The sequence below is a fragment of the Leuresthes tenuis genome, unplaced genomic scaffold, assembly GCF_036924035.1.
Source record: "Leuresthes tenuis unplaced genomic scaffold, fLeuTen1.0.hap1 SCAF_10, whole genome shotgun sequence".
NCBI lineage: Eukaryota > Metazoa > Chordata > Actinopteri > Atheriniformes > Atherinopsidae > Leuresthes > Leuresthes tenuis.
In genome coordinates, this window is record NW_027325364.1 from 29536973 (window position 1) to 29554510 (window position 17538).

The 17538-nt window shown below is 40.3% G+C and overlaps 3 protein-coding genes across 13 annotated transcripts in view; 2 read left to right on the forward strand and 1 right to left on the reverse strand.

Moving 5' to 3' along the window:
- Positions 1 to 3978, forward strand: part of ubr5 (ubiquitin protein ligase E3 component n-recognin 5) — a 34599-nt gene extending 30621 nt beyond the window's left edge. For all 8 annotated transcript variants that reach the window (XM_072394901.1, XM_072394902.1, XM_072394903.1 and 5 more), the window contains exons 54-58: positions 14 to 169; positions 1406 to 1519; positions 1639 to 1783; positions 1871 to 1956; positions 3189 to 3978. In XM_072394901.1, the coding sequence (XP_072251002.1) occupies positions 14 to 169; positions 1406 to 1519; positions 1639 to 1783; positions 1871 to 1956; positions 3189 to 3401 (714 nt within the window). In that variant the 3' untranslated portion in view covers positions 3402 to 3978. The remainder of the gene's footprint in view (positions 1 to 13; positions 170 to 1405; positions 1520 to 1638; positions 1784 to 1870; positions 1957 to 3188) is intronic.
- Positions 1 to 17538, reverse strand: part of LOC140316871 (2-iminobutanoate/2-iminopropanoate deaminase-like) — a 114773-nt gene that overhangs the window by 59338 nt on the left and 37897 nt on the right. The gene's annotated exons all lie outside the window — the stretch shown is intronic.
- LOC140316866 (protein LYRIC-like) lies at positions 10803 to 16730 on the forward strand. Of its 4 annotated transcripts, none has more exons than XM_072394909.1 (13): positions 10803 to 11461; positions 11725 to 11840; positions 12453 to 12534; positions 12942 to 13121; positions 13449 to 13499; positions 13651 to 13794; positions 14312 to 14380; positions 14485 to 14553; positions 14651 to 14793; positions 14974 to 15090; positions 15308 to 15415; positions 15573 to 15699; positions 15801 to 16730. In XM_072394909.1, exons 1-13 carry the CDS (start codon positions 11128 to 11130, stop codon positions 15863 to 15865), a joined length of 1605 nt encoding a protein of 534 aa, XP_072251010.1. In that variant the 5' UTR covers positions 10803 to 11127; the 3' UTR covers positions 15866 to 16730. The 4 variants fall into 4 exon arrangements, with proteins under 4 accessions (XP_072251010.1, XP_072251012.1, XP_072251011.1 ...); XM_072394911.1 differs by having other exon boundaries at positions 10804 to 11461; positions 14974 to 15087; XM_072394910.1 differs by having other exon boundaries at positions 10804 to 11461; positions 13654 to 13794.

Below are 17538 nucleotides of genomic sequence, written 5' to 3' on the forward strand. Positions count from 1 at the left end.
TTTGTTGATGCAGGTGAACTGGCATGACTTTGCATTCTTCGACCCGGTCATGTATGAAAGCCTGCGGCAGCTCATCCGCCATTCACAGGCTGGGGAAGCAGATGCAGTATTTGCTGCCATGGATTTGGCCTTCGCTATTGACCTCTGTAAAGAGGAAGGAGCTGGACAGGTAACGGCCCATGTTGTCTTTGTGTTGCCAAATTAGTCGAGTCAAAGTTTATTTTTATTGCCAATTTAAAAACTCTCAGTTGACGCATTCTGCAAACTGAATACATATAATCAACAGTCACTAAATCTGCAGTGAATATTCAATGAAATGGGTTGTAAGCTATCTTTTAAAATGATCCAGGGTCTGGGCGGCTCTTATGTGAAAAGCGAAGCTTGGCCACAGATTAGGAGCCATCACCAAAAAGGCTCAATCATCTCTATTTTTGAATCGGGATCAAAAAATGTCTGAGATTTACATGTAGGTGGAAAACGTCACCAGTGTCATGTTCAGTTTGTGCTATGATGTGTGGGTAAAAATGGTGAGGTTTTCTGATTGAGAAGGTCAGCCTGTGTTTTAACAGCTGTGGACCACAGTCGGAGCACTCTTAACAAATACGCCATAAACCATTTCAAACAACTCAATCTTAAAAAATTCCTGCAAACACTAAATTTTTTACACCAAATCACTCCTGCATCAAGCGGTTGTTTACCACACTTTCTCAACCACAAAACATCTATGTAGCAAAAATGGTCCACTGTCCACTGTAATGTGGTCCAGACTGATGGAGATGACAACAAAGGACTGTTACTACTTATTATTGCTTTATGTGACACAATGACAAAGAAGCTGGAATCCACGGCTGATGCAGGTGACAAAAGCATGTGTAGCAGATGTGTGTAAAGTCAGTCCGACCAAGTTTTGATGAGAAGGATTTGAAGCGTCTTTGCTCAAAGTGATTGCTCTCGACAGCATCGGACGTAAAACACTTTAAGATTGCATGCTGCCTTTATTCAAAACATGTCTACATTTAATCCATTTTTAGAATTGTTTGGTAATGAGCATCCAAACAAATATAAAGATGGCTCCAACATGGCAGGCTAACAGTTTTAGAAATGTTCCGTTATTGTGACAAACAAAATTAACAAATTTAGCACACGTATTTCCTTCTTTCTTTTGGAATTGAAGAGTGAACAGACCAACATATTACATTCCAATCCCACAGGAAGGTCGCCCTAATGTTACAGCTTAAATGTTAGTGTAACACACTGTGTGTGGGGGGAAATTTTGAGAATGTGCACACAAATATTTTGAATACAGCCGAACAGTCTTAATACTCAAAGAGTCTGAAAACAGCTTCTGAACTATGCATTCATCAACTGGGACAAAGTGATTGGTGATGCCTTTTTATTTGTTCAGGTGGAGCTTCTTTCTGGTGGTGTCAACATGCCAGTAACTCCCCTTAATGTGTACGAGTATGTGAGGAAGTATGCAGAGCACAGAATGCTGGTGGTGGCTGAGCAGCCTCTCCATGTAAGTGAAACGTTCATTCCTTCTTCACTGGCTGTCAATTCAGCGTTTTCTTTTTGAGACAGATGTTTTGTCAAGCCATCAAAATGAACATTTACTTCAATTCTGACTATTGTTCAAAGGCAATGAGGAAAGGTTTGCTGGATGTGCTCCCTAAAAACGCGCTAGAGGACTTAACGGCAGAGGACTTCAGGCTGCTGGTTAATGGCTGTGGAGAAGTCAACGTGCAGATGCTCATCAGCTTCACTTCCTTCAATGATGAATCAGGTATGCAGTCCACGTCTCAGTGATGAAAGAATAACTATTTCAGGTTTTTACCGAATCGTATTGAGCAAAAACTTGTTTATCCAACAGGGGAAAATGCAGACAAACTACTCCAGTTTAAACGATGGTTTTGGTCCATAGTGGAGAAGATGAGCATGACTGAGAGGCAAGACCTGGTAAGTCTGTTCTCTGAACGGTGCTTTACCTCTCAGTGATTGTTCTTGGTATCCTCATTTCTCATTTAGATCTCCAGCACTCAAAATCTGACTAGTATTATCTGTAGGATTGTCCCCCAAAAAATCAAGACACTATTTTTAACAGCAACAATACCAGTTTCACTTTGCCTCTTACTAGTAGCTGAACACAGAGGCACACAGCTGCTGCTGCAGCATAAAACTAACTCAACATTGTTTTTATTGCTCTAAGGGCTTCAAAATGTTGCATTTTTGACCATATTTGGAGACTATTCAAAAGTATTTTACAGTGATGCTCCAGGGTAACTTAAAAATATGGCCTGAGAGTGTTTTTTTCCCCTTTAAATCCTCCTCATTCCTCTTAGGAAATACCAGTTATGTGTGTGAGTGACTGAGCAGAGAGCTAATTCCAGCCTCTCACACAGGCATAAAAACGTGGGTGGGAACAATTAAAACTGGGTGGGTTGTCCTCTGTCTCTGTCCGTCCAGTTAGCAGCTCACTGTTCTCTCATTTTGCACCACACTTTGAGATATTGGTTAATTTGTCAAAGAAACATGCATTCAGACCCTCCTGTGACATGACAGCCTTGAGCTAATATTAATAACAGAAGGCAGATATCTCCTTCTGAGATGAAGCGGCTTCACAGTTTCTAAGGTAAAGATATTAATAAAGGAACGCTGTATATTTCTGTACCGTCTTCAGCCAACATTTGCTGGGACAGAGTTTGTAGGCTCAGCCACAAAAAACATGAACTGCTCATAAAGGCAACAAGAACTGACACTCAAGCAACGGCTCTAAGCATATCTGATGTGTCAGATAATTAAAGGATTGAACATGCACTCCACACATTAATATTTATTCCTTCTTAAAGTCATTACTAATGAATGTTTTGGTATTTCTGCAGGCTAAATGAACCAACTGCTCTTCTGTTTTAAAGAATGGCATCAATATTTAGAAATAAATTTAAAAAATGTTATTTTGGCTTCTGCGTTTTAAAGAGAGTTCAACAGGACTTGGGATGTGCACGGGAATCGTCTCAGTGATAGGTCTGTTTCTATGGAAGGAGTTCACGCAAATAAGGAAGCACACGTTTAGTAATGTCAGTCAGTTGTTTGTTGGGCCTTTATTGTTCCTCGGCCCCAGTGAACTGTGACTTGAGTAGAGAGATACTAAAACAGTGACTGATGTAACAAATCCCTTATCTGCTTCTCAGGTGTACTTCTGGACCTCCAGCCCCTCTCTGCCAGCCAGCGAGGAGGGTTTCCAGCCAATGCCCTCCATCACCATCAGGCCTCCAGACGACCAGCATCTCCCCACAGCCAATACCTGCATCTCACGTCTCTACGTGCCACTCTACTCTTCTAAACAGATACTCAAACAAAAACTCCTGCTAGCCATTAAGACCAAGAATTTTGGTTTCGTGTAGAGGTTCAACAAAAATTTAAAAAAGGAAAAACAAAAAAAAAAGAACATGTTTACTGTTGTGTAATATTTACCTAGCTCCATTTTTGTAGATTTATTTTTTGTCCAAGCAATTTTATGAAATTCGACATACCGTCGCTATCTCCCCATGTGGTAATATTTGTTTGTGTTGTGAACACAAACTGCTTATTTTTATTTCAATTTTTATCGTTTCTGTTTTCTCTTGTGTTAATGAAGAGGTATATGGTCCAGAACATTCCTGCATTGGCACTGTAAAATGTAAAGCCCTCAGCTCTGCTCTATTGGCTTCAACCTTTTGCTTCCCAGGAATTGGGTTCGACAGAAAGCCATCAGCGGGAAAAAAAAAAAAAAAACTAGCCAAAGATGACAGCAGTAGAAATATTTAAAAAGAGAAAAGACACACTGTGATTATTTTTTTCTTTCTTTTTCTTTCTTTCTTTCTTTCTTCCCTAGAAAAGTACTATCACTGACAGTTCACTGCTGCCTTTGTGGAAAGTCCTTTTTTTTTTTTCTTGTACAGGGGGAGTAGGATATTTCAAAATAAACTTGGATGCAAATAAGTCGTCTGTGATTTTATTTGTAATGGAAGATAAGTGTAAGATAATCCATTGTGCAGGTGACACTGTTGCCCCAGCAGATGAAACCATTTATAATACCTTTTGGTTTAAATTAAGCTTTTGGGATTTTATTGGTTTATGTCGGCTGAATTTGTAATATGCCTTATTCCACCAGTTTGATTTCCTGGTGGTATTGATACAGTGACACTTTATAGGGCCATTTAATCTAAAGTCTATTCAAATGTTTAGTATTTGTGTTAAAGCCCTATTTACTAAGGTTGTTAAGTTGCTTTGCAAAGAAGTTTGAGTCTTATTCAAGCCCGCTCTTGCCTGCATTCAGAACTTGAGAGCCCTGGTTGCTTTACTTTGTCGAGTAGTTGGATTACTTTTGCAGTAACGAACAAACGTACAAGCGATTTAGTTTTGCAGTCCAAATAATACGTTGTACTCGCTTTGTTAAATAAACGATCCGTAACTCTTTACTTTTTACCGTTTCAGCGGTTTGTGTCCATAAAAAAACAACAAAAAAAGCCCCCCCCCCCCAGCAGACCGCCACTCCCGCACACGTATGTGCAGCTCACAAGCCAGACATCGGAAAGAATAAGGAAACTTGAGCCCTACAGTACTGCTTTAGCACTGAGAACGTGAAGATGCGTTATGGCGTGTTATATGCTGCCCTGGACAGGAGCACCATCTTTCTAATGAGTGCACTTCCATTAATCACCTCTGCGTAAAGCCATTGTTGTCTGGTTGGATTTGGTTTTGTTTGAGTTAATTCAGTGAGGTGTTAATTTAATGGCGTCCTCTGTAGTGTGTTTTATGTGTCAGTTTATTGATAGTAAATATGTATTTTAATGTTGAAACGTTTCACGTACTAAGAGCAGTTATCTTTAACAGTTGTTTATAAGGATTAGAAATTGAGAAATTAACACACTAACCCTGCAGTGTGCAAGAAAAAAAAAATTCAGGGTCAGTCTGTATAAAATGCCACCAACAAGAGCAAGAGAAAATACAATATGGCCTCCAAACAATCCGATGCATGACACTAACTTTGCATTCTCTGAATTTGTGGGTGAAAAGGACCAAAGCAATCGTGGTAAAAAAAAACTTCATGACCAAAGTTCTCAAGGAACTGCTTGTTGAAAATTTAGTCTTTAGTCTTCATTGAAAACATTTATGTGCTGACAGTAGAGAAATGGCAAGTAATGGAAACAAAACTGACACCTGCATACAGTATTTAGACACTGTCATTTTGTTATGTTGCAACCTAACGCTACAATCGCACAAATTATTTTTTTCTTCTTAATCTACAGTCTGTACCCCATACTGAATTTTTGCTAAATGCAAAATGTCACATTTACAAAAGTATTCAGACCCTTTATTCAGGACTTAGTTGAGGCACCTTTTGCAGCAATTACTGTCTCGAGTCTCTTTGGGTACGACACGACAATCTTTGCACACCTTGATTGGGGGATTTTCTGTTGTTTTTCTTTGAAAATACTCTTCAACTCAGTCAGATTGGATGGGGATCCATGGACAGCAATGTTCAGGTCTCTCCAGGGATGTTTGATAGCGCTGTAGGACATTCACAGAATGTCCCCAAGCCACTGCTGTGTTGTCTTTGTGCTTAGAGCCATTGTCATGTTGAAGGGTGAGTCTTCAGCCCAGTCCTGAGCGCTGGGGAACAGATCTTCATTGAGGATATCTCTGTACTCTGCTCCATTCAGCTTTCATGCATTTTACACTGAAGAAAGGCTTCTGTCTCACCACTGCCATAAAGCCTTCCGAAACTTTATTCAATGCATTGTCAGCTGTAAGGCCTTCTATAGAGATGTGTGTGCCTTTCCAAATCATGTCCAATCAGTTTAATTTACCACCACTCCAGGGTCTAAATACTTGTGTAAATGTAATATTTTTTTTTTTCTTTTTAATGAACTTATAAAAGGTTTTCACCGAAATACTTTTTTTTTTAATTCAAATTATGTATTCCTTTTTTTACAAATTGTATTTGTAACTATATATTATTAAACAAGAAAAGAACTAGAGAAGCACCAAAACAGGTTCACAGGACATTTTTAAGAACAAATGTATCAGACAGTTGTGAGGTGAAGCAGAGCAGATTTCCCAGTGGGTGAGCTGAAGCTAAAATTGACAGAGAAATGAGCCACAAGAAAAGCACATTGTATATTTTAGATATTCACATAACATTTCTTTTGCCTCAAACAATTATACAGAGTGGCTCTGCATAACACGGTCCATGTTGCCACTTGGTGTAACCTTGACTGTTGCAATGCATTGTGGGTGGTGTTGCTACATCGATATTCTTCAATTGAGAAAGTGTAGTGACCAAGAAAACATATGTGTGTGATAAAGTATAAATATCCACAAACTATCTCCCACTCGAACGACAATTACTTTTTTTTTTAGGTATGATTTGTTTTAGATGGTGAATATTTAAGTCTTTTAGTGACTCCGTTTTCTGTCGCTTTTACAGTGGCTTGCAAAAGTATACATACCCCTTGAACTCTTCCACATTTTGTTACGTCAGGACCACAAACATGAATATATTTTTTGGTGGGGGGGGTTATGTGAAAGACCAACACAAAGTGGCACACAATTGTGAAGTGTTTTTACAAAAAAAAAAAAAAAGTAAGTATATAAAAAATACATTTATAAAAATGTGCTCATGTGCAAACAGATATACATTTGAATATGGATTTAATCATGATCCTCCCTGGTCACCCAGAGAAAAGTTACATATAGTCTTATGGCCAGGGGGACAAAAGAGTTTTTGAGTCTGTTTGTGGAGCAGCTCAGGGACAGCAGCCTGCTGCTGAACATGCTCGTCTGTCTCGCCAGAGTTTGGTGTAGTGGCTGTTGTGTGTTGTCAAGGATGGACAGAGTCTTCTCCAGGGTCCGTCTCTCTGCCACTGACACCAGAAAGTCCAGCTCTGTGCCCACCACAGATCCAGCCGTCCTCACCTCCTTGGAGGTGTTAAGTTGCATATGGTTAGGCCTGCACTATCCCACAAAGTCCTCCACCAGGCCCCTGTACTCCGTCTCTTGTCCATCTGCAATACATCCAACAATCGCAGTGTCATCAGAATAGTTCTGCATGTGGCAGAGCTCTGACTCATGCTGGAAGTCAGATGTATAGAGTGTGAACAGGACAGCAGAGAGCACTGTCCCCTGTGGCACCCCTGTGTTGCAGAACACGGTGTCCGAAGTGCAGCCGCCCAGTCTCACAAACTGTGGTCTCTCTGTGAGATAATCCACTATCCAGGACCAGGTGCGTGTCCACTCCCATGGCAGTTTTCAGATCTTGCCACAGATTCTCAATTGGATTTAGGTTTGACTGGGCCATTCTAACATGTGAATCTGTTTTGTTTTAAACCATTCCACTGTAACCCTGGCTTTATGTTTAGGGTCTCTGACCCAATCTCAAATCTTTTGCAGACTCCAACAGGTTTTCTTCCAAGATTGCCCTGTATTTGGCTCCAACCAACTTCCCTGTGCCTACTGAGGAGAAGCAACCCCAGAGCATGATGTTGCCACCGCCGTGTTAGACAGTGGGGATGGCATGTTCAGAGTGATGTGCAATGTTAGCTTTCCACCACACATAGCGTTTTGCATTTAGGCCAAAAAGTTAAATTATGGTCTCACCTTCCTCCACGTGTTCGCTATGACCCCACGTGGCTTCTGGCAAACTGCAAAAGGGAATTCTTATGGTTTTCTTGCCACTCTTCCATAAAAACCAGATTTGTGCAGTGCACGCCCAATATTTGTCCTGTGGACAGATTTCCCCCACCTGAGCTGTGGATCTCTGCAGTTCGTTCAGAGTCACCATGGGCCTCTTGGCTGCATCTCTGATCAGTGCTCTCCTTGTTTGACCTGTAAGTTTAGGTGGACGGCCATGTCTTGGTAGGTTTGCAGTTGTGCCATACTCTTTCCATTTCCAGATGATGGATTGAACAGAGCTCCATGAGATGTTCAACGCTTTGGAAATCTTTTTATAGCCTAACCCTGCTTTAAACTTCCCCAACTTTATCCCTGGCCTGTCTGGTGTGTTCCTTGGACTGATGCTGCATACATGATGCTGTTTGCTCTCCAATATCCTCTTAACAAACCTCTGAGGCAATTACAGCACAGCTGTATTTGTACTGAGATTAAATTACACACAGGCGGTAATTATTTAGTCATTAGGTCAACATTCGATCATTCAGCAATCATCAGGCAACCTCTGAGGGCAATTGGTTGTGCTCTGAGAAAAGGGGGCTGAATACTTTTGCATATTGCACTTTTCAGTTTTTTATTTGTAAGAAAAATTTAAAATCATTTATTTATTTTTATATATTATTTAATTGTCTTTGTACTTCACTTGTGTGCCACTTTGTGTTAGTCTTTCACATAAAATTCCAATAATATATATATATATATATATATAGATATATATATATATATATATATATATATATATATGATTGTGGCCGTAATGTGACAAAATGTGGAAAAGTTCAAGGGGTATGTATACTTTTGCAAGCCACTGTAACTCGCTTTTCAGAAGAGCTTCTGACTCTACAAAGAAAGAATGCTCTGAATGCTGTCCACTCCTGGTAAGGCATTGTTTACACATGACTACTTCACATAACCCCATCTCAAAAAATTAAATATCCCTTTAAATTGAAAATACCTTTTTGATAAATACACAAAAAGATATCCCTATGACACTGGATCTGACACAGAAGCCGACTTGACATAATTATTAGGTGCATTTGTGAATATTTTATGTACGGAATGTGTCTTTGCCCATATGCAAGTATACATATGGGCACATAGATTGTATTGTCTTTTGAATGTTAGCATTCATTTGATCTTTATTGAGCTTTATTTAAACTGATTTTACATCTGAACGATGTTGGGGAATTAATTGAGAGAAAATATTGGCCCAGTTAAATGGATTGTACCTCCCCGTGTATGTGTGGGTTCTCTCTAGGTATTCCGGCTTCCTCCCACTGTCCAAAAACATGGATGTTAGGTTAATTGGTGTCTCTAAAATTGTGAGAAGTGAGTGTGCCTCGCCTCTCACCCGATGATCGCTGGGATAGGCTCAATGGATTGTACTCTTGTTGACCAGTCGAATGGCTTTTTACACCACAAGTCACGTTCACACAGACACTCATACAGCACTTCTATACAGTGTTACAGGTTATGCAGTTTTTTTTATTATTTTTTTAATCACAGAAATGTTTCACTAGACCTGAACCAAACAAGAGTTCTGGCATCACCATCTCTTTGCCCAGTGCAGATGGGTGATTTGTCACAAAACACTGCTTTCATCCACAGCTTCTCTTTATCCCACTGTGACCTTGATTTATTCTGTATATATATAATTTCCCTCAGCTAATTTCTCAGTTTGCTCACAAATGTTGCCTTCTGTTTTTACCCTTTCGTTTGCTTTTTGTCATTCCTTCCTATTTTCAAGGCATATTGCAATGGGTTTTCTGTCCTGATGCTTTGACGTCTTCCTTGCTCTGCTTGTATGTTCCCCTTTTCAAACCGTCCCATTTTGTTTGCAAGCTCTCACCCCCAAAAAAGATTTCTTCTTTTTAGATATGTTTTACAAAGTTAGAATGTTCAGGTATGGGAAGCATTTTGGTTTCATATTTTTGATTTTTTTTCTCTCCCTTTTTTGAAAAAAATATAGATCTTTTTAAACAAAACAAAAAATAGGGTAAACGAACATTCTCCAGTTGTGGTAATTCCATAATTTTTGCCTGGGTTTTGTATCGAATTTATGTAAGTTTGCTGTAAAGAATTATCCAGAAACCCAAAGACAACTTTTTTTAAAACGGTGTTTCAACCATTCAGCATAGGAGAAGTCGAACCTGTAGTCGTAGTGATTTAATTTAAACTGTCTTGGATACTTTTGTTAGCTTAACAGTGTGGGGAAGGAAATATTGCATCACTTTGTTAGAAAAATCCACTCACAGACAACGGTATGAAACCAAGAAATCCCTCAGAGGCCTCAGTATTTTACTTGCAAGGGGAGAACAACATAGGAACCTTCTCTCTGCAGATTCACAAGAGTTGCCTCCCATGCTCTTTTATTTGGTGACACGCACATACATACAATCCTCTGTGCTTTCAGCTTTCATGTGCCCAGGTCTGGTATATCGCCTGAGTTTGGAGGCATCTCCTTATTTGGGGAGCTATAAAGATAACGGGGAGACAACATTCCTTCTTAAAACACAGTTCTCTTTGTCTCCAAACTTCTCCTTGAGAAGTTTTGAGATATATAATGGCCTCTCTGGCCGTGACATTTGTATATTGATAATAAGCAAACTTTTCAGACACTCTTATCTCATCTAGGAAAAGCTCGATGGAAAAAAAAAATCTATTGAATGTGTCATTCGGCTAAGGCACCTTGTTTTTTTTTCGCTGATGAACATTGTACTATATCTATATGCATATACAATGCAACCCAGTCTAGCACGAAAACAAATTATTAAATCGTGGCAGCGAGCACGAATTTGACAGTTTAATTTCGTGACAGTTTCACGAACTGCCGTGAGACTGGGTTGCCTGCAATCACCGGCATATAATGTCAAGACTCATTACCATGTCTCAAGCGAAGCTATCTCGTGTAACCAGCCCTTGAAATACATATTTTAATATGGTGGATTTAAAACAACAAGAGATAGGGGAGGGGGGGTATAATTGTTTATGTTTTGTGGGCAATAATCACAGTCTATTACGACACACAGTTGCGATCTACAACCAGGAAACTGTAGTTTACTAACGTCATGAAGGCATCATTTCTCCTCCAGTCATAACGGAGCCATATGAGGTGAACCTGCTGTACTCGCGGTCTCACTAGATGCATTGTGTTGGCCTGCTTAGTGCAATACTTTCTTATAACGGTATTGGCTAGCTTAGTGGCTACTTGGCTTTGGTTGAGCGTTCCACCACTAGCAGACTTAGCAAGTTAGCCAGCTGTCTAGGTTGGCCAATGTTGCTGTCGGATGAAATAATTGTTTGCCATCATGTCGAAGTCGTTCCGTTATTTTTAGCTAGTACTGCATGCTAGCGTAGGAATAGTGGTAAGCAAAGCGTGACTAATCGGTCTGTGTAAACAAAAAAAAAACAATAGAAATGGAACAGTGGCAGGACGCGGCCTCTCAGCAGGTCAAGCTGCTCACAAATCGCCTGAATGAACTGCTGTCGAAAGGCCTGCTGTGGCTGCACACCGAGTTTGGCGTGGATCTGGGGCTGAAGCCTGAGCTTATTCCGCCATGGATGATCCTCTTAGCGGCATGCACCGGGCTGCTGCTGGTGGTCGTTCTGTGGGCCTCGCTCCGTCGGGCAGTCTTTAGAAAACGTCCAGTTTCGAGCCCCGTGGACGACGGAATTGAAGTAAAGCGTGGTGTCAGCAAGCCCGTCAAATCTGAGGAACCGAAGAAAAAGAAGAAGAAGGCAGAAAAGGCACGTATATCGAACAATTTTAAGTTACACCTCTACCCAGTTCGAAAACCATGCTGCTAACCAAGCTAGTTTGCAAGCTAACGCCACAGTGACAGTTGTAGCCTATGTCATGGCTAAAGCTGTCGCTAGCCTCAGACTAATTTTAGACCTGGCTTGTCCAGCTTTATCGTAAGTTATTTATGTCAATTATTTGTTGATAACACATTTGAATTTTATTATTTTTTTAAATATATTTTGACAATTCCTCGCTGTCTCTTTTCTAGAAAGCACAGCCAAACGGGAGAGCTGTTGCTGAATCACAGGAAGAAGCCATAGAGGCGGAAGAGATAGTGCCACATCACCAGCCTCCCCCACCTGAAGTCAAGACTGAAAAGGTTGCAGAGGTAAATTTAAAATTTGCTAGAAACATGTGGTTGGGTACATACACATTGCGGTGACTTGTGAACCTTAATTAGTCTATTATTGACCCCATTAATGTTTATATTAAAGACAGTACCTAACAGTTCTACTTGGGTGATACACATAAATCGCATAATTCTTTCTTGGTATCTTTATTTAAAACAGTGTTCGAGAAAGCTACGTTTGCTTTCTACCACCTTGTCACGGTGTAACTTACTTCAAAGATTGGGTTACAGTTTTCAACTTGCAGATTCAGCAAAATCTTTGGGAGCCCCCCGAATTATGACGGCATAAGGTTCATTCCACCTTGTTTAGCTCACAAATACAATCAGTATGGCTTCAGAAAGCTCTGCAGTCATAAAGGGTCATTTTAAAGATATCAGGAGATGGAATTGGTGCATACAAATATTCCATTTTAAGGAATTATGGAGTCTTGGGCAGTGGGTGTAGTTCTACCTATAAATAGACCAGCCTATTAGACTGACTGTCAGTCAGTGTGTGTGTGTATTTGTGTGTAAAGACATATAGATATCACACACACACACACATACTTTGGATTACATTTGAGCTTTATGTTACCTATTTTTCTGTTGCAGACAAAGAAGTCCAAAAAGAAGGCCAAACAGGCTGTAAAGGAAACTAAAACAGTAGCTGCTGATGGCAAAGAACCAGAAGAAGGTGAAATATAATGAATTAAATTTAACTTGTTTTGATCAGAGTGATAAATTAATGTGATCTGCATTCTTTGACACAGGTTTTTATTGGTCGTCTCTCGCAGTCCAGTGAACAGGCCAATTAAACACCATATGTAATAATTAACTTAATTAACTGGTGTTCCTTTTGATGTCATTTTAATTAAATATTAGATGTATAAGGTGTTTGTATTTTTCTTTTTTTCTTTTTTTTTTTAAATCGCAGCAAAATTAATTTGGCATCAACAGTCTAAATCTATTCCTTCAGCCTGCTTAACCCATACCATATTTCCTGACTAATCCTACTAGGATTTGTGGGTTATTTATTTATTTTTGTTGTTGTTTGTTTTCTTAAAGGCAGCATAAAGGTCTGACCTATATGCTACTTTTCAGGCACATGGGAAACTAAAGTTAGCAACAAGGAGAAACGTGAGCAACGCAAGAAAGACAAGAGTTCCAGTGATGGCTCAGCTAGTCCTGGAGGAGGGGACACGCCTGTCAGCACTCTTTCAGAGCAGCCCAAAGCTGCCTCTTCAGCACCCCCTGCACCTGGTGGTCAAAAGAAGAAAAAAGGTAGCTTCTGTTTTTAAAAAATGGGAGGTAGAGAGGTTGCCAAATGTTTTTTTTCCTTTGTAAAAACAAACGCCTCTGGACCAACATAAGCAACCTAATTTGGCATTCATGTAACCTTTTTTTTCTGTTGTTTTTGCCTTTCATTGGTCTCTTGTTGTCATGGTGGACTAAATATACAGGCATTATGGGAATTAGGTCTCGAGTGAGTTATCTCTGAAGCATTGTAGCTGAAGTGTGTGTGAGTGTGCATGTGTTTTCTCTTCCAAGATAGCCCCATATGAAGCGCAAACATGGCACTTGTTGACCTTTTACGTTCTTTATTCTCAGGAAATTCATCAAAAGTGAAGGCAGAGAAGGGTGACAGTGTCGTTCCTCAAGGTAATTAGCAGAAAATGCTTCACTTTGGGACTCAGTTCTTGGAGTTCATCTTTATGATTTAGAAATTACTCACGCCGAGTTCTAGTATTGGATGACTTTTCAGATTAATCAGTTTATTGTGGCTGAGCATGAATTGCTTTTTTCTTTGCAGTAGCTAACAGCAGCCCAGCATTGGAGATGGCACCTGCTGCCAATGACTTGTCAGTCAAGGTTCCAGCTCACACTGTTGCTCCAAAGACAACCTCTTGGACAACATCTAGACAACCAGCGCCACTGTGGAGGGCTGGGATTGATGGTAAATATGTTTTATTCATCGAGATCACATTAGATTTGTTGCACAAGTTGCTGCAATGTAGATGTTGGGTACATAGCTTTGCTGGTGACTTTACAGCTGTTGTTTCCCTCCAGCTTAACCTGTAGATAATCCTTCCAAATTTCCAGCAGACAGTTTGCTTTGGTGTCCATCCATGTTGTCTACCATGGCCCACGGAGATTGATATAGTTAATGACATTTTTTTAAAAATTCTGTAGATGTTTGTGAGTTACAAGCTCCAGTTACAACAGTGTAAAGTTACACATTTGGCCTTCTCCTTTAGCTATTTTGGTAGAATAACTCTCCAAAGGTTGATCAGAATTGATATTGTAAAAAAAAAAAAGATTGTCTGCAGGAAAATTACACCAGAGGCTGGTGGGGAAGTGTTCAGTTTGCTAAAAAAGACTTTCTTCAGTTTATTAAAAATAATTTCTTCATTCCTTGTTAACTGTGTTGAACAGCTGTGTCATAGTATCTGTAAAATGTGTGTGTGTTTCAGAGTCATGGCCAAGGCCCTCAGCAGAGCTGAACATGGTGTCTTTAGCTGGCCTGGGAGTTGGTGCTGCTCGTAAGTGTAAACTGATGCCGTGACATGGGAAATCCCCACTAGATGGCATAGTTTTTCAAAGCATAGTTAGTTCTGCTTATTTCACCTGTTGTTTTTATTTTTAGAGTCTCAGCCTGTGAGTGACCTGTCATGGCTCAATCAGGCCAGGGTGGACGACGAGTGGTCTGGACTCAGTAAGCATCAACTGCTTTGTTTAGTTTTTATGCAGAATCATAGTTCTGATACTCCCTTACCCTTTCACTTGTGATGAACGGTCTCTGGCTTTTTCAGATGGTGGTTCAGCTGACCCGAGCTCTGACTGGAACGCTCCCTCTGAAGCCTGGGGAAACTTTGAAGAACCCACTCCTGAACCTCTCCAAGCGCAGGAGCAGACCCTCCCCGAGCCAGCCAAGGTCAACCTGATTGTTGCCCAGGTTTGGGACAAAACTAAACGCAATAGAAGTTACTTGGAAATTTTAGAAATGACAACCTGTGCCCAGATCCCAGCATAGCTGTCTTGGTTCTTCCCTCTGATTCTAGCTTTGCAGGTCAAGGTTACGATGAACAGAGTTGACTGAATACACAGAACTTTCTTTGGTTGTCTGTGTTTACAGGAAGATGATGACGATGATAAAGATAAGGGAGATGCCACAACTGATGGAGCTAAAACTAAGAAGAAAAAGAAGAAGAAGAAGAAGGCTTCTGAGGAGGGCTTGACAGCTGACCAGGTAGCAGTAACAGCCCAAGAAAATTAATCGTAATTAATCGGAAAGCTGGTTATAAGATTTGTGTGAAATCTGAGTCTTAACATTCCAATTTATACAAAAATGTTTTCTACTTTCTTATAGTTGAACAATGAGTTATTGTATTCATTGAAACTGGTTCTAAAATATCCATGAATTCACCAGAAGGCTTAATTTAATCTCTTCTTCTTTGTGTTCTGTGAAGGAAGAGGAGCCGACGAAGGAGCCGGCGCCTGCAGTCTCAGTGAAGAAGCAGTCACCTGTTCAGGAGAATCCTGCTGCTGTCCAGCCTGTCAGAGCAGCTGCTGTCGAGGTCGGTGAGCCCAACAGACGGCATGATCTGCCAAGGATTCTCTTCATGAATCTCACATCTGTGGTTCCACAGGACGTTTAGCCGTCTAGATAAATCATGTCAGCTAAGTAGTTAATTTCCAACTGGAGTTCAACTATTTCTTTTGTTTCTTGAACAGACGAGAGGGGAGCGACCAGTGAAGGAGACTGTATCCCAGAAACCCCCCGTCACACAAGTGCCACAAAAGTCAACTGATGGAGAACCTACTGCCAAGCAGAACAACCTTCCTGCTCCAACACAGCAAAGTGAGCACATTGCTGTGGGATTTAACTCCAAAAGCTTCTTGAGATTGGTAAAAACTAATTGTGACTAATGGCTAACTTTCCTCTGCCTCCTGTTTCCACAGAAAAGGCTGAGGAGAGCCAAGCTCCCAAACCAGCAAAGAAGAAGAAGGCCAGGAGAGAGACATGAGACGGTCCACTCTGAACACCTCTGTATGCAAAAGACTTCATATCCTGTTTATGCAACACCTTTTGTGACAAGGACTTTGAAGGTCTTCATTGATGGACTTCACCTTAAAACCTGTCTTGAAAATGAAAACATGTGACGTGTTGGTTGGTGGATCATTGAAAACTGAAACTAGATGCAGTGCAATCTAATGTAATGCGGTGTTAATGATTTTTCAAATATGTGTTTGATCTTCTGATTCTGTCTTCTAATTCCACTGAATCAAATAACTGAAGGATTTGTATTGTAGTCCTTAGGCATGTAGAAAATTACTGATCATGTTTAGAAATTTGTTGTTGTGATGGCTAACGAATGGTGTTCCCTGTGTAGAGATTGTAAACGGTTGACGTGCATCAGGTCACACAACACACAGCCATTATGTTGAACTGGCCCTCTGCTTTGCGATCTATTTCGACTGCAGGGCGGAAGGGTCACGCTTTTGAGGGATCAAAGGCTGTTCGGGCTAACGGTTTGGGCTTGTGCTGTACGCGAGCATTGTGAGGCACAGAGAAGGGAATCATGTCCGCTTTGTATTTTTGCGTTCTTTTCTGTGACTGAACATTTAATCAACCTGGTTTGTCCCTTGTCTGATGTTGTGCTGGAGAGTGTAGACGACCTTTTTCTCTTTACTGTTACTGACGGCTTTATGGCTGTGGCCACGTGGAAGCCTCTGATGGCAAATAAACCGTTGCAGTCTCATCACCCTCTTCATGATTTTCCACCACTGGTTGATTCAAAAGTCTTCGGAATCTTTTATAAAACTTGTTTGTAATAAAAGAAAAGCTAAAGCCATATGTAAAAAAAGACTAAATAAAGGCCAGTTTTTCTATCTTCTGACTTTTTATTACTACAATTTCAACATTTCGGTGAACACTAGCCTCTTTGCGGTCACTCAGACAGAATGAGGTGAGATGGTTGTTGGAACAGACCAATTTTCACGAGCTGTTGATTTGTGTGGATCCTTGGATCAATTGATTACTCTTAAAGAGTAGAATTTTTAAAGGGGAACTGGAAATCTTGGCTGGAAAGTTTAAATATCTCGAAGTACCCCAATTTGTCCCATTAACAAAATGTCGGCACATTGCTGTTTAAAGAAATAACTGGTAAATTCCAGATTAAAGTAGTTAATAACTTTCTCGAAATGACTGGTTGCATCATCGGATTTGAGCTTATTTAAACTCCCACGCTGACCTGTTTACCATCTACTGGACGAGTTAATGCGACCTCTCCTCAAGCTACCGCCGTTTATACTGAATATGACCGGAAACGCCGAAGATTTGTCTTCAAAAGTAAAAGCGTGCGGTCGAACTCATTGTGTATATTGAGATAAACGTCTAGAATAAGAATTCCTGATACATACTTTACACATTTACATCGTATTCTACTCGACAGCTGTAGGTGAGGTTGGCCTTTGATTTTAAGAATAGTCTTGCCTTTAATACTAATAAAAAGTGGGCTTAATTATAAGCTTAACCACAGCATGTAAATATCACCAATTTACCTTCAAAAAACATTTTATCGATTCACATTAAGTATATTGTGACAACGAATGAAAAGAGAATCAGGCACCCCATGATTTTTCAAGGACTAATGGGATTGGCCATTCGGACAGATGAGGGTTTATTTTGAAATCGGAA